Source organism: Oncorhynchus gorbuscha, linkage group LG19, assembly GCF_021184085.1.
Source record: "Oncorhynchus gorbuscha isolate QuinsamMale2020 ecotype Even-year linkage group LG19, OgorEven_v1.0, whole genome shotgun sequence".
Taxonomy (NCBI): domain Eukaryota; kingdom Metazoa; phylum Chordata; class Actinopteri; order Salmoniformes; family Salmonidae; genus Oncorhynchus; species Oncorhynchus gorbuscha.
Genome location: NC_060191.1, coordinates 60716563 through 60732853, shown reverse-complemented (window position 1 = coordinate 60732853; position 16291 = coordinate 60716563). Strand labels below are relative to the sequence as shown.

General features: G+C 40.9%; 1 protein-coding gene across 2 annotated transcripts in view; it reads left to right on the top strand.

The window, feature by feature from the left end:
• LOC124005803 (2-phosphoxylose phosphatase 1-like) overlaps positions 1-2019 on the top strand; it is a 48505-nt gene extending 46486 nt beyond the window's left edge. For both annotated transcript variants that reach the window (XM_046315366.1, XM_046315367.1), the window contains one exon: positions 30-2019. In XM_046315366.1, the coding sequence (XP_046171322.1) occupies positions 30-1075 (1046 nt within the window). In that variant the 3' untranslated portion in view covers positions 1076-2019. The remainder of the gene's footprint in view (positions 1-29) is intronic.
• Positions 2020-16291: the final 14272 nt, after the last annotated feature.

Genomic DNA, 16291 nt, shown 5'->3' with positions numbered 1-16291 from the left:
CAACCAATCTCTGTCTTCCCCGTCTTCAGGTGTGGTGCAGCACTTACGCAATGGCCAGCTCCTTCGCCTAGCCTACAAGCGCCACAAACTCCTCCTGCCCAATTTGTCGACCAAGCAGGTGTGGGTGGAGACTACGGGCAGGAGCCGCACCCTCCAGAGCGGGATGGCTCTTCTGTATGGGTTCCTGCCAGACTTTGACTGGAGCCTTCTGACAGTCCACCACCAGTGGAGCACGTTGTTCTGTGGTTCAGCCTGCGACTGTCCTGCCAGGAACCCCTATCTGGAGGAGGAGCAGAGGAGACAGTACCGCCTCAGAGCGGCAGACACTGAACTGGAGAGGACCTACGCAGACATGGCCCGTACGCTAGGTCTGCCCCCGCGCCAGCTCAGAGCTGCCAACCCTATAGACTCCCTGCTGTGCCACCTGTGCCACGGCCTGTCCTTCCCCTGTGTGTCAGCAGGGAGTGGGGGCTGTCTGACTCTGGCCCAGTTCGCTGTGATCCGGAGGCAGCAGTTAGAGGACGAGGTGGACAGGAGGCGGGTGGGACTGTATCGCCGCTACGCCGTGCTCGCCACGCACCCCTACCTCAACCGCACCGCCAATCGGATGGAGCGCGTCGCCAAGGCCTACGCTCGGGGACAAAAACCCCGCGCTGGAGGAGACGAAGCGTTCACCCTGTCCTCGGCTCATGACGTCACTGTCGCACCACTACTAAGCGCTCTGGGCTTGGAGGATGCACTCTTCCCGAGGTTTGCGGCGAGGGTTGTGTTTGAGTTGTGGAAGAGTCCGCCCGCAACGCAGGGACAATATAAGGGGCAAGGCCAGGGCCAGAATAAGGCTGCTTGGTTGAAAGGGGAGAGGTCAAAGGGTGGTAATTGGGGAGACATGTTTGTGAGGGTTCTGTACAACGGAGAGGATGTGACTTTCCATACCACCTTCTGTCGCTCACATGACCGCAACGCCGCACAGCCGTTATGCCCCCTGGGTAAATTCTTGTCGTTCGTCAAGAAAGACATGTTCAATGTCCTCAACGCCACGTCCTACCACAACGCCTGCTACCGACAGACAGGCTGACTGACAGATGGAAGGATAGAGAGAGGAGGAGGAGGAGGAGAAGAGAATGAGTCAGAGAAAGAGAGAATTATAATTTAGCTGATTTTGGAATTTGTTAATAGCTCTTTTCCCACTTTGATGGTAGTGTCCTTTTGACATTTTCTAAAGTCACAAACATTCCTAGAAAGCATAAATGATGATCATACATATCACTGCAAAAATACATATTTTCACCAGCAAATTCCTATACACAAACACACGTGCTCACATACTTTATACATACTCTTCACACCTTCTTGATCAGATGTCTTTGTCGATAAAGTTTGACTTCTAAACTGACAGCCTTGTGGTGTTGACAATCACACCAGGATACTTAACCTGCAATTATACACATTTCATCATTGACCTTTCTACAATTTCTTAGTTTTGGAAATGTTTGTAAGGAATAGAGGTGGAAGGACTCAGGCACTTGATTCACACATTCCTGCATTCCAACTGGGAATGTTGAGATTCCGCTTTTCACAAATTCCTACATTGAAAGGGGAACGTTGAAACTGGAAACACTAAACTGCCAGTTATAGTTTGTCTTGATATTGTCTGACATTTTGATTAAAATGGTGCTGGAGACCAATTAGAATTAGGGTCAGTTTTGATGTAAAATTAATTTATTTTAGTTTACTCAACCACATACTTTAAGCTGAAGTAAATTTCAGTGTTAAAAATTAAGTCAATCCAACAATTTACACCCAATGCACCTTGGTGAAGGCTAGAAGGCTAGTTGTTATGGTACGTAGATTCCACTGCTGCTGGAAGATGGCAATGACAGTTCATAAATATGTCATCAGTAATTGTAATTTCTCTGGACATTTTTTTGAATGATGCTCATCAGTTTGAATAATTATAATTTTGACTATAAAGCACATTACACAGTGGGCCACGAACTAATAAAACATGTTTCCTCACAACTGTCTCTGTATTGTGTGAAAACATATGAGCTAACGTATGTTCTGAATTACCCAAGTCTCATAGACTAGACATAACATAGTAAACATAAATCCAGGACACTCAAATGAGTATGATATGTTATGTTTGGTATGGTAACATAAGATAGAAGGTTACTTAGGCAACAACGAAAGGTGGATAGTTGGGCGTATAATGCAAATGTCCAGCAACCCAAAGGTTACGTGTTTGAATCTCATCACGGGCAACTTTGCTATTTAGCTACTTTACTATTTAGGATGTTAGCTAACCCTTCTCCTAACCTTAACCCCTAACGTTAGCATTAGCCGTCTAGCTACAACAAATTGGAATTCATAATATTTTCAAGTATTGTGGTGGCAGCATCATGTTATGGGTATGCTTATCATTGGCAGGGACTGGGGAGTTTGTCAGGATCAAAATCATTATGAAAGGAGCAAAGCCCAGGTAAAAAGTTAGAGTAAAACCCACCTCAGTCTTCTGAAAACCTGACCCTGGGATGGAGTTGTATTTTTCAGCGAGACAATTACACAAATTGTAATGCCAAAGACACCAGGATGGCTTTCCAAGAGGCGTTGAGTGTTCCTGTGTGGTCTAGTCTCAGTCCTGACTTAAACTTGCTTGAAAATCACAGATGAGGTTTGAATATTGCTGTCCATCAATGATTTCCAACCAAATTGAATGGGCTTGAGCAATTTTTACAAAAACAATGGATATATGTTGCCCTAACACGGAACCCAAACCAGCTGCGCCCGTGCACCATCATGCGCCATTGTGCATTAATTTATTTTGTCCCCCCCACACCAGTCGCGATCATGACACGCAGGTTAAAATATCAAAACTAACTCTGAACCAATTATATTAATTTGGGGACAGGTCGAAAAGTATTAAACATTTATGTCAATTTAGCTAGTTAGCTTGCACTTGCTAGCTAATTTGTCCTATTTAGCTACCTTACTGTTGCTAGATAATTTGTCCTATTTAGCTAGCTTGCTGTTGCTAGATAATTTGTCCTGGGATATAAACATTGAGTTATTTTACCCGAAATGCACAAGGTCCTCTACTCCGCCAATTAATCCACACATAATAATAATAATATAATAACGGTCAACCGAATCGTTTCTAGTCATCTGTCTTCCTTCCAGGCTTTTTCTTCTCTTGACTTTATATTGCGATTGGCAACTTCATAAATTAGGTGCATCACCGCCACTGACCTCGTTCGTCTTTCAGTCACCCACGTGGGTGTAACCAATGAGGAGATGGCACGTGGGTACCTGCTTCTATAAACCAATGAGGTGATGGGAGAGGTAGGACTTGCAGCACGATCTGCGTCAGAAATAGAACTGATTTCTATTTTAGCCCGTGGCAACGCAGACGCTCTGGCGCGCGTGAGCAGTGTGGGTGCAATAATTGAATAACAGATTTCTACATTTATTTTGCAATAAATTGGTGTGGTCATCAGCCTGTAAGAGTTGTGCAAAGTTGGTAGAATCTTAATGAAAATGATTCACAGCTGTATTGGCTGCCAAAGGTGCTTCTACCAACTATTAACTCAGGGGGTGTAGACTTATCCAATTAACCAATTTTGTTTTACTTTGAAAATGTATAGGTTGTGTAGATCTGTATGACAAAAATATAATTGAATCCCTTTTTAGATGACATTTGAAGGCAGTACAATGTGAAATCATTTCAAGAGGATGTAGACTTTATATAACATAGATTAGATTTATGTTATATAGATTAGATTTATATAACATAGATTTTATAACATAGATTTTGAATATTGATATCCCTGGACTCTCAACTGTCATAAAAGAAGGAATGTATGCCCCCTGGTGGTGAGTAGTTATGTCAGGTAGATGCTGCTACAGCCACTGGGACTCAAGATCCTGAGAGCCAGTGTCTACACAGTGTCTAGTCGTATTCAGCTCAATTTCAGTCATTGATGTCCAGTCTCCACAAGTCTTGGTCATTTAGCAGATTACAATGCCATGATGAAACCATTAGTTATCGTAGTGCTCGACAACTTGAGTTGAGAAGCTCTTCTGTAGTGCAACAGAGTTGCCTGTACCTCCTGAAATATCAAACAACTATTTCCACACAGAGAACACCATACTTGGCTATCATTGCATTTGAACATTATTAGGTGGAGATGGAGTATCATTCCTCTGTGAAACAGCCTAGACCCATCAACTCTGGACCTCCAAGCCACTTACACTTTTGTAAGTTGTTCCTCTCTAATCAGGGACTGATTTAGACCTGAAGGCTCCAGACCTCGTAGGGTTAGAGTTGAATAACCCTGGTTTAGACCATAGGCTTAGATAGACAACTCTACTGCCCACAAGCCTGCTTTAGCATGGTCAGCGTCACTTTGAAGAAGGGTGAGACTTCCTAAGGGTTAAGGAAGGATCACATAATTCCCTCCAGGTCAACAATAGTTGAATTATATATACTCTGTTATGAGTAAACATTCCATCACACCAGGTGGCAGTAAATCGCCAAGCTTGGCTTCCTACCTGTTCCAACAACACACACCAGGTGGCAGTAAATCGCCAAGCTTGGCTTCCTACCTGTTCCAACAACACACACCAGGTGGCAGTAAATCGCCAAGCTTGGCTTCCTACCTGTTCCAACAACACACACCAGGTGGCACTATGAACGCCTTTCAGTTTGTTTACCAACTCATAGAAGTAGTAGAAGAAGAACAATTACTACTTCAAAATGGGCATACATTTTGATGGTGCTTCCTGTGCTTTCAGAGATGCCATAATTGAAATGATACAAAGATGTGTTGTCTATCTAAGTCTATGGCCTCCCTTGACCCTTTAAACTCAACTGGACCTCCAAGCCAGTTCTACTCCATGTTTTCATTGTTCCCCTCTAATCAGTGACTGGTTAGACCTGGGACACTAGGTGTATGCAAATAAATATCAGGTAGAACAGAAAACCAGCAGGCTCCGGAACCTCGTACGGTAAGAGTTGGACACCCTTGGTCTAGACTAATTTTCATGGTCATGTACAACTCTAGCACTAGATGGCAGTATACCTTCACTAATGGCTGTCTGGACTGCATCCCATCCACCAGAATCACAGGAATAGTTTGTCATGAGTACCACAGGGCTTAACGCACAATCAATATATTTTCTATATGTATACAAACTAAAGCGTTTACTCCCTGGCCTTGACCAGTAATGTGTCATCTCGATGAATAACATCCTGACGATGGCAAAACATCAATTCCACAGGCTCATTTTCTAAAGTGCCCTCGTAAACCTGTCCCATTATCCACTTCCAGAACTTGCAGAAAAATAACATTATTGACTGCAAAATGAAATAACATGGCAGGGTTGCCATCAACATCAACATAGGTTGTTTCTTGACAAAGCGGAGAATATGGAATGTAATGAATGCGTTTTGCCCCTACCCTTCTAAAACAGCCAGATATTGTCTGATGTAGTATGAATCATGAATGTGTTTGTTCTATTTATGAAATGTATTGACACCGATACTAACAACATTTTAGTTTTCACATGAATATAAAAGTGTAGGAGTTGGAATAGAAGCTAATTGTCATCCTTAGTGCCGGGGAAGTAACATGATACACTCACTGTCTGTCTTTTTTACAGCCATTCCATTACATCACACATACGTCACTGGACAAAGGCATCATCTGTAGGGGGTCTGAACATTAACAGGCATCTCTTGAGGTTTTGGAAGCATAAGGATCTTATCTTTAGTATCAGCGAGAAATAAAACATTAAAAAGGTTAAATTGATACACACTTACAGTGCCTTGCGAAAGTATTCGGCCCCCTTGAACTTTGCAACCTTTTGCCACATTTCAGGCTTCAAACATAAAGATATAAAACTGTATTTTGTTGTGAAGAATCAACAACAAGTGGGACACAATCATGAAGTGGAACGACATTTATTGGATATTTAAAACTTTTTTAACAAATCAAAAACTGAAAAATTGGGTGTGCAAAATGATTCAGCCCCCTTAAGTTAATACTTTGTAGCACCACCTTTTGCTGCGATTACAGCTGTAAGTCGCTTGGGGTATGTCTCTATTAGTTTTGCACATTGAGAGACTGAAATTTTTTCCCATTTGAGAGCATTTGTGAACAGCAGTTTTCAGTTCTTTCCACAGATTCTCCATTGGATTCAGGTCTGGACTTTGACTTGGCCATTCTAACATCTGGATATGTTTATTTTTGAACCATTCCATTGTAGATTTTGCTTTATGTTTTGGATCATTGTCTTGTTGGAAGACAAATCTCCGTCCCAGTCTCAGGTCTTTTGCAGACTCCATCAGGTTTTCTTCCAGAATGGTCCTGTATTTGGCTCCATCCATCTTCCCATAAATTTTAACCATCTTCCCTGTCCCTGCTGAAGAAAATCAGGCCCATGGTGCTGCCACCACCATGTTTGACAGTGGGGATGGTGTGTTCAGGGTGATGCGCTGTGTTGCTTTTACGCCAAACATAACGTTTTGCATTGTTGCCAAAAAGTTACATTTTGGTTTCATCTGACCAGAGCACCTTCTTCCACATGTTTGGTGTGTCTCCCAGGTGGCTTGTGGCAAACTTTAAACGACACTTTTTATGGATATGTTTAAGAAATGGCTTTCTTCTTGCCACTCTTCCATAAAAGCCAGATTTGTGCAATATACAACTGATTGTTGTCCTATGGACAGAGTCTCCCACCTCAGCTGTAGATCTCTGCAGTTCATCCAGAGTGATCATGGGCCTCTTGGCTGCATCTCTGATCAGTCTTCTCCTTGTATGAGCTGAAAGTTTAGAGGGACGGCCAGGTCTTGGTAGATTTGCAGTGGTCTGATACTCCTTCCATTTCAATATTATCGCTTGCACAGTGCTCCTTGGGATGTTTAAAGCTTGGGAAATGTTTTCGTATCCAAATCCGGCTTTAAACTTCTTCACAACAGTATCTCAGACCTGCCTGGTGTGTTCATTGTTCTTCATGATGCTCTCTACGCTTTTAACGGACCTCTGAGACTATCACAGTGCAGGTGCATTTATACGGAGACTTGATTACACACAGGTGGATTGTATTTATCATCATTAGTCATTTAGGTCAACATTGGACCATTCAGAGATCCTCACTGAACTTCTGGAGAGAGTTTGCTGCACTGAAAGTAAAGGGGCTGAATAATTTTGCACGCCCAATTTTTCAGTTTTTGATTTGTTAAAAAAGTTTTAAATATCCAATAAATGTCGTTCCACTTCATGATTGTGTCCCACTTGTTGTTGATTCTTCACAAAAAAATACAGTTTTATACCTTTATGTTTGAAGCCTGAAATGTGGCAAAAGGTCGCAAAGTTCAAGGGGGCCGAATACTTTCGCAAGGCACTGTATATAGGGTTAGGGTTCCCACACTGCCATATCTCCATGTTACAGCACGTGTTTACTGAAAACAAACGGAAGTGGACTGCCTGTGGTGGATTAGATATATGCTTCTCAGAACACCTGTTTGTAAACCGTAGAAGGACGCCACAAACATGTTGTCACTGAAAAATACTGTTAGGTGCAACTGTGTTAAAACCAGTTTAAAAAGTGTACAGTTATTTTGATGTGATATGAAAGTAGAGGGATTTATGTTTCTAGAACCATACCGTTATTAACAATCGATTCACGTTGGCTTCCAGTGCCAATTCCCCTTTAAACAGAACATGTAAGGTCATTAGACTAAGGACTAACGTTAGGCTCCTTTAGTCCATTATTGGGCTATATTTTTTCAAACAGCTTCTCTAGTATATAATTTCTATACTGTCTTGTTCACCTCTTCTCTTGGTCCTGCACTGACATCACTGTTATTGATAGAACCCCTCCTTTCCTCTCTTGACCAGGCTGTTTTCCTTTCACCCTGCCTGTTTCTCCCTACCCTCCAGCGTCTGTCTGACACCCATATGCTACCATACACTCTCTCTGATGTTATACTGTATATCAGGGCGGATCAGCAATTTCCTCCCACAACCCGAGAGCTCAAGCAGGTCTCAGTCTTTAATGTGTTGTACTGCCACGACTAGCTCCGTCTCCTCTCTGTGTGTGTGTACGTGTGTGTGTGTACGTGTGTGTGTGTGTGTGTGTATGTGTGTGTGTGTGTGTGTGTGTGTGTGTGTGTGTGTGTGTGTGTGTGTGTGTGTGTGTGTGTGTGTGTGTGTGTGTGTGTGTGTGTGTGTGTGTGTGTGTGTGTGTGTGTGTGTGTGTGTGTACGTGTGTGTGTGTGTGTACGTGTGTGTGTGTGTGTGTGTGTGCGCGCGCATGTCTGAACACATGTTAGCTACTTGGCTTGTTTGTCAGAGCACACACCTTAACTACTTTACTCTTTAAACCACGCCAACACCTCATGAATGTAGATGCCCAAACAAAGCTTGTGACCCTGAGTCAATCAGACACATAGAGAGGCTACTCTGTTGACATGGGAACCAGATAGAGGGAGAGTAATGTAGGGTGGGAGGGAGTGATTGACACCGCAGACAGAGGGAAAGAAGAGTGTTGAGTAAAAGAAAGGAAGAAATAAAGAAGGAATGAAAGGGAGGGAGGGAGGGAGGGAGGTGGTTATGGCAAACATGAGGCTGCCTCCACCCACTCTCCTAACCACAGATGAAGCCACAGGTGTGGGAACAGAAGAGAAAAGGAGGGAGACAGAGATAGATTGATTACATATTGTAGAGAAGTAGAAGGTTTTAAAGAGGAAGACGTCTATTGGCATGGTGGAGCTGAGAGAAAGCCCCAGAGGAAGAAGTGGAAAGTGTGGAGGTAGTCAATACCAGAACAGAGTAAAGTGTGGAGGTAGTCAATACCAGAACAGACTAAAGTGTGGAGGTAGTCAATACCAGAACAGAGTAAAGTGTGGAGGTAGTCAATATCAGAACAGAGTAAAGTGTGGAGGTAGTCACATCTAGAACAGAGTAAAGTGTGGAGGTAGTCACATCTAGAACAGAGTAAAGTGTGGAGGTAGTCAATACCAGAACAGAGTAAAGTGTGGAAGTAGTCAATACCAGAACAGAGTAAAGTGTGGAGGTAGTCAATACCAGAACAGAGTAAAGTGTGGAGGTAGTCACATCTAGAACAGAGTAAAGTGTGGAGGTAGTCAATACCAGAACAGAGTAAAGTGTGGAGGTAGTCAATACCAGAACAGAGTAAAGTGTGGAGGTAGTCACATCTAGAACAGAGTAAAGTGTGGAGGTAGTCAATACCAGAACAGAGTAAAGTGTGGAGGTAGTCAATACCAGAACAGACTAAAGTGTGGAGGTAGTCAATACCAGAACAGAGTAAAGTGTGGAGGTAGTCAATACCAGAACAGAGTAAAGTGTGGAGGTAGTCAATATCAGAACAGAGTAAAGTGTGGAGGTAGTCACATCTAGAACAGAGTAAAGTGTGGAGGTAGTCACATCTAGAACAGAGTAAAGTGTGGAGGTAGTCAATACCAGAACAGAGTAAAGTGTGGAGGTAGTCAATACCAGAACAGAGTAAAGTGTGGAGGTAGTCACATCTAGAACAGAGTAACGTGTGGAGGTAGTCAATACCAGAACAGAGTAAAGTGTGGAGGTAGTCACATCTAGAACAGAGTAAAGTGTGGAGGTAGTCAATACCAGAACAGACTAAAGTGTGGAGGTAGTCAATACCAGAACAGAGTAAAGTGTGGAGGTAGTCACATCTAGAACAGAATAAAGTGTGGAGGTAGTCAATACCAGAACAGAGTAAAGTGTGGAGGTAGTCACATCTAGAACAGAGTAAAGTGTGGAGGTAGTCAATACCAGAACAGAGTAAAGTGTGGAGGTAGTCACATCTAGAACAGAGTAAAGTGTGGAGGTAGTCAATACCAGAACAGACTAAAGTGTGGAGGTAGTCAATACCAGAACAGAGTAAAGTGTGGAGGTAGTCACATCTAGAACAGAGTAAAGTGTGGAGGTAGTCATTGTTAGAACAGAGTACAGTGTGGAGGTAGTCAATACCAGAACAGAGTAAAGTGTGGAGGTAGTCATTGTTAGAACAGAGTACAGTGTGGAGGTAGTCAATACCAGAACAGACTAAAGTGTGGAGGTAGTCAATACCAGAACAGACTAAAGTGTGGAGGTAGTCAATACCAGAACAGACTAAAGTGTGGAGGTAGTCATTGTTAGAACAGAGTACAGTGTGGAGGTAGTAACAACTTGAACAGACTAAAGTGTGGAGGTAGTCAATACCAGAACAGAGTAAAGTGTGGAGGTAGTCAATACCAGAACAGAGTAAAGTGTGGAGGAAGTCATTGTTAGAACAGAGTACAGTGTGGAGGTAGTCATTGTTAGAACAGAGTACAGTGTGGAGGTAGTCACATCTAGAAGAGACTAAAGTGTGGAAGCAGTCACTATTAGAACAGACTTAAGTGGGGAGGTAGTCACTATTAGAAGATACTTAAGTGGGGAGGTAGTCACTATTAGAACAGACTTAAGTGGGGAGGTAGTCACTATTAGAAGAGACTTAAGTGGGGAGGTTGTCACTATTAGAACAGACTTAAGTGGGGAGGTAGTCACTATTAGAACAGACTTAAGTGGGGAGGTAGTCACTATTAGAAGATACTTAAGTGGGGAGGTAGTCACTATTAGAACAGACTAAAGTGGGGAGGTAGTCACTATTAGAACAGACTTAAGTGGGGAGGTTGGCACTTTTAGAAGAGACTTAAGTGGGGAGGTAGTCACTATTAGAACAGACTTAAGTGGGGAGGTTGTCACTATTAGAAGAGACTAAGTGGGGAGGTAATCACATCTAGAAGAGACTAAAGTGTGGAAGCAGTCACTATTAGAACAGACTTAAGTGGGGAGGTAGTCACTATTAGAAGAGACTTAAGTGGGGAGGTAGTCACTATTAGAACAGACTTAAGTGGGGAGGTAGTCACTATTAGAACAGACTTAAGTCGGGAGGTTGGCACTTTTAGAAGAGACTTAAGTGGGGAGGTAGTCACTATTAGAACAGACTTAAGTGGGGAGGTTGTCACTATTAGAAGAGACTAAGTGGGGAGGTAATCACATCTAGAAGAGACTAAAGTGTGGAAGCAGTCACTATTAGAACAGACTTAAGTGGGGAGGTAGTCACTATTAGAAGAGACTTAAGTGGGGAGGTAGTCACTATTAGAACAGACTTAAGTGGGGAGGTAGTCACTATTAGAACAGACTTAAGTGGGGAGGTAATCACTATTAGAACAGACTTAAGTGGTGTAGGTAGTCACTATTAGAACAGACTTAAGTGGGGAGGTAGTCACTATTAGAACAGACTTAAGTGGGGAGGTAGTCACTATTAGAAGAGACTTAAGTGGGTAGGTAATCACTATTAGAACAGACTTAGGTGGGAAGGTAGTCACTATTAGAACAGACTTAAGTGGGGAGGTAGTCACTATTAGAAGAGACTTAAGTGGGGAGGTAGTCACTGTGCCTGTTTGTCTGAAACTGATATATTGATGTATTTGTGTCTTGTTGACGTCATGTGCCTGTTTGTCTGAAACTGATGTATTTGTGTCTTGTTGACGTCATGTGCCTGTTTGTCTGAAACTGATATATTGATGTATTTGTGTCTTGTTGACATCATGTGCCTGTTTGTCTGAAACTGATATATTGATGTATATGATGTCTTGTTGACGTCATGTGCCTGTTTGTCTGAAACTGATATATTGATGTATTTGTGTCTTGTTGACGTCATGTGCCTGTTTGTCTGAAACTGATGTATTTGTGTCTTGTTGACATCATGTGCCTGTTTGTCTGAAACTGATATATTGATGTATATGATGTGCCTGTTTGTCTTGTTGACGGCATGTGCCTGTTTGTCTGAAACTGATATATTGATGTATTTGTGTCTTGTTGACATCATGTGCCTGTTTGTCTGAAACTGATATTGATGTGTATGATGTCATGTGCCTGTTTGTCTGAAACTGATATATTGATGTATTTGTGTCTTGTTGACATCATGTGCCTGTTTGTCTGAAACTGATATATTGATGTATATGATGTCATGTGCCTGTTTGTCTGAAACTGATATATTGATGTATTTGTGTCTTGTTGATGTCATGTGCCTGTTTGTCTGAAACTGATATATTGATGTATATGATGTCATGTGCCTGTTTGTCTGAAACTGATATATTGATGTATATGATGTCATGTGCCTGTTTGTCTGAAACTGATATATTGATGTATATGATGTCTTGTTGACGTCATGTGCCTGTTTGTCTGAAACTGATATATTGATGTATATGATGTCTTGTTGACGTCATGTGCCTGTTTGTCTGAAACTGATGTCTTGTTGACGTCATGTGCCTGTTTGTCTGAAACTGATGTATTTGTGTCTTGACGTCATGTGCCTGTTTGTCTGAAACTGATATATTGATGTATTTGTGTCTTGTTGACATCATGTGCCTGTTTGTCTGAAACTGATATATTGATGTATTTGTGTCTTGTTGACGTGATGTGCCTTGTTAGTCTGAAACTGATGTATTTGTGTCTTGTTGACGTCATGTGCCTGTTTGTCTGAAACTGATATATTGATGTGTATGATGTCATGTGCCTGTTTGTCTGAAACTGATGTATTTGTGTCTTGTTGACGTCATGTGCCTGTTTGTCTGAAACTGATATATTGATGTGTATGATGTCATGTGCCTGTTTGTCTGAAACTGATGTATTTGTGTCTTGTTGACGTCATGTGCCTGTTTGTCTGAAACTGATGTATTTGTGTCTTGTTGACGTCATGTGCCTGTTTGTCTGAAACTGATATATTGATATATTGATGTCTTGTTGACGTCATGTGCCTGTTTGTCTGAAACTGATATATTGATGTGTATGATGTCATGTGCCTGTTTGTCTGAAACTGATATATTGATGTATTTGTGTCTTGTTGACATCATGTGCCTGTTTGTCTGAAACTGATATATTGATGTATTTGGGTCTTGTTGACGTCATGTGCCTGTTTGTCTGAAACTGATGTATTTGTGTCTGAAACTGATGTATTTGTGTCTTGTTGACGTCATGTGCCTGTTTGTCTGAAACTGATATATTGATGTGTATGATGTCATGTGCCTGTTTGTCTGAAACTGATATATTGATGTGTATGATGTCATGTGCCTGTTTGTCTGAAACTGATGTATTTGTGTCTTGTTGACATCATGTGCCTGTTTGTCTGAAACTGATATATTGATGTATATGATGTCTTGTTGACAGCATGTGCCTGTTTGTCTGAAACTGATATATTGATGTATTTGTGTCTTGTTGACATCATGTGCCTGTTTGTCTGAAACTGATATATTGATGTATATGATGTCTTGTTGATGGCATGTGCCTGTTTGTCTGAAACTGATATATTGATGTATTTGTGTCTTGTTGACGTCATGTGCCTGTTTGTCTGAAACTGATATATTGATGTGTATGATGTCATGTGCCTGTTTGTCTGAAACTGATATATTGATGTATTTGTGTCTTGTTGACATCATGTGCCTGTTTGTCTGAAACTGATATATTGATGTATTTGTGTCTTGTCATGTGCCTGTTTGTCTGAAACTGATATATTTGTATTTGTGTCTTGTCATGTCATGTGCCTGTTTGTCTGAAACTGATATATTGATGTATTTGTGTCTTGTTGACGTCATGTGCCTGTTTGTCTGAAACTGATGTATTTGTGTCTTGTTGACGTCATGTGCCTGTTTGTCTGAAACTGATATATTGATGTATTTGACATCATGTGCCTGTTTGTCTGAAACTGATATATTGATGTGTATGATGTCATGTGCCTGTTTGTCTGAAACTGATATATTGATGTATTTGTGTCTTGTTGACGTCATGTGCCTGTTTGTCTGAAACTGATATATTGAATTTGTGTCTTGTTGACGTCATGTGCCTGTTTGTCTGAAACTGATGTATTTGTGTCTTGTTGACGTCATGTGCCTGTTTGTCTGAAACTGATATATTGATGTATATGATGTCATGTGCCTGTTTGTCTGAAACTGATATATTGATGTGTATGATGTCATGTGCCTGTTTGTCTGAAACTGATGTATTTGTGTCTTGTTGACGTCATGTGCCTGTTTGTCTGAAACTGATATATTGATGTATATGTCATGTGCCTGTTTGTTGAAACTGATATATTGATGTATTTGTGTCTTGTTGTCATGTTTGTCTGAAACTGTTTGTCTTGTTGACGTCATGTGCCTGTTTGTCTGAAACTGATATATTGATGTATTTGTGTCTTGTTGACATCATGTGCCTGTTTGTCTGAAACTGATATATTGATTTGTGTCTTGATGTCATGTGCCTGTTTGTCTGAAACTGATATATTGATGTATATGATGTCTTGTTGCATCTGTTTGTCTGAAACTGATGTATTTGTGTCTTGTTGATGTCATGTGCCTGTTTGTCTGAAAAATATTTGTGTCTTGTTGATATCATGTGCCTGTTTGTCTGAAACTGGTGTCTTGTTGATGTCATGTGCCTGTTTGTCTGAAACTGATATATTGATGTATATGATGTCATGTGCCTGTTTGTCTGAAACTGATATATTGATGTATATGATGTCTTGTTGACGTCATGTGCCTGTTTGTCTGAAACTGATATATTGATATATTTGTGTCTTGTTGACATCATGTGCCTGTTTGTCTGAAACTGATATATTGATGTATATGATGTCTTGTTGACGTCATGTGCCTGTTTGTCTGAAACTGATGTCTTGTTGACGTCATGTGCCTGTTTGTCTGAAACTGATGTATTTGTGTCTTGTTGACGTCATGTGCCTGTTTGTCTGAAACTGATATATTGATGTATTTGTGTCTTGTTGATTGATGTGCCTGTTTGTATGATGTCATGTGCCTGTTTGTCTGAAACTGATATATTGTATTTGTCATGTGCCTGTTTGTCTTGTATTTGTGTCGTCATGTGCCTGTTTGTCTGAAACTGATATATTGATGTATTTGTGTCTTGTTGACGTCATGTGCCTGTTTGTCTGAAACTGATATATTGATGTATTTGTGTCTTGTTGACGTCATGTGCCTGTTTGTCTGAAACTGATGTATTTGTGTCTTGTTGACGTCATGTGCCTGTTTGTCTGAAACTGATATATTGATGTGTATGATGTCATGTGCCTGTTTGTCTGAAACTGATATATTTGTGTCTTGTTGACGTCATGTGCCTGTTTGTCTGAAACTGATATATTGATGTATTTGTGTCTTGTTGACGATATATTCATGTGCCTGTTTGTCTGATATAATGTATTTGTGTCTGTATTTGTGCTTGTTTGTGCCTGAAACTGATGTATTTGTGTCTTGTTGACATCATGTGCCTGTTTGTCTGAAACTGATATATTGATGTATTTGTGTCTTGTTGACGTCATGTGCCTGTTTGTCTGAAACTGATGTATTTGTGTCTTGTTGACGTCATGTGCCTGTTTGTCTGAAACTGATATATTGATGTATTTGTGTCTTGTTGACGTCATGTGCCTGTTTGTCTGAAACGTCATGTGCCTGTTTGTCTGAAACTGATGTATTTGTGTCTTGTTGACATCATGTGCCTGTTTGTCTGAAACTGATATATTGATGTATTTGTGTCTTGTTGACGTCATGTGCCTGTTTGTCTGAAACTGATGTATTTGTGTCTTGTTGACGTCATGTGCCTGTTTGTCTGAAACTGATGTATTTGTGTCTTGTTGACGTCATGTGCCTGTTTGTCTGAAACTGATATATTGATGTATATGATGTCATGTGCCTGTTTGTCTGAAACTGCATATATTGATGTGTATGAGGTCATGTGCCTGTTTGTCTGAAACTGATATATTGATGTATTTGTGTCTTGTTGACATCATGTGCCTGTTTGTCTGAAACTGATATATTGATGTATATGATGTCATGTGCCTGTTTGTCTGAAACTGATATATTGATGTATTTGTGTCTTGTTGATGTCATGTGCCTGTTTGTCTGAAACTGATATATTGATGTATATGATGTCATGTGCCTGTTTGTCTGAAACTGATATATTGATGTATATGATGTCTTGTTGACGTCATGTGCCTGTTTGTCTGAAACTGATATATTGATGTATTTGTGTCTTGTTGACGTCATGTGCCTGTTTGTCTGAAACTGATATATTGATGTATATGATGTCTTGTTGACGTCATGTGCCTGTTTGTCTGAAACTGATATATTGATGTATATGATGTCATGTGCCTGTTTGTCTGAAACTGATATATTGATGTATTTGTGTGCCTGTTTGTTGAAACATCATGTTCCTGTTTT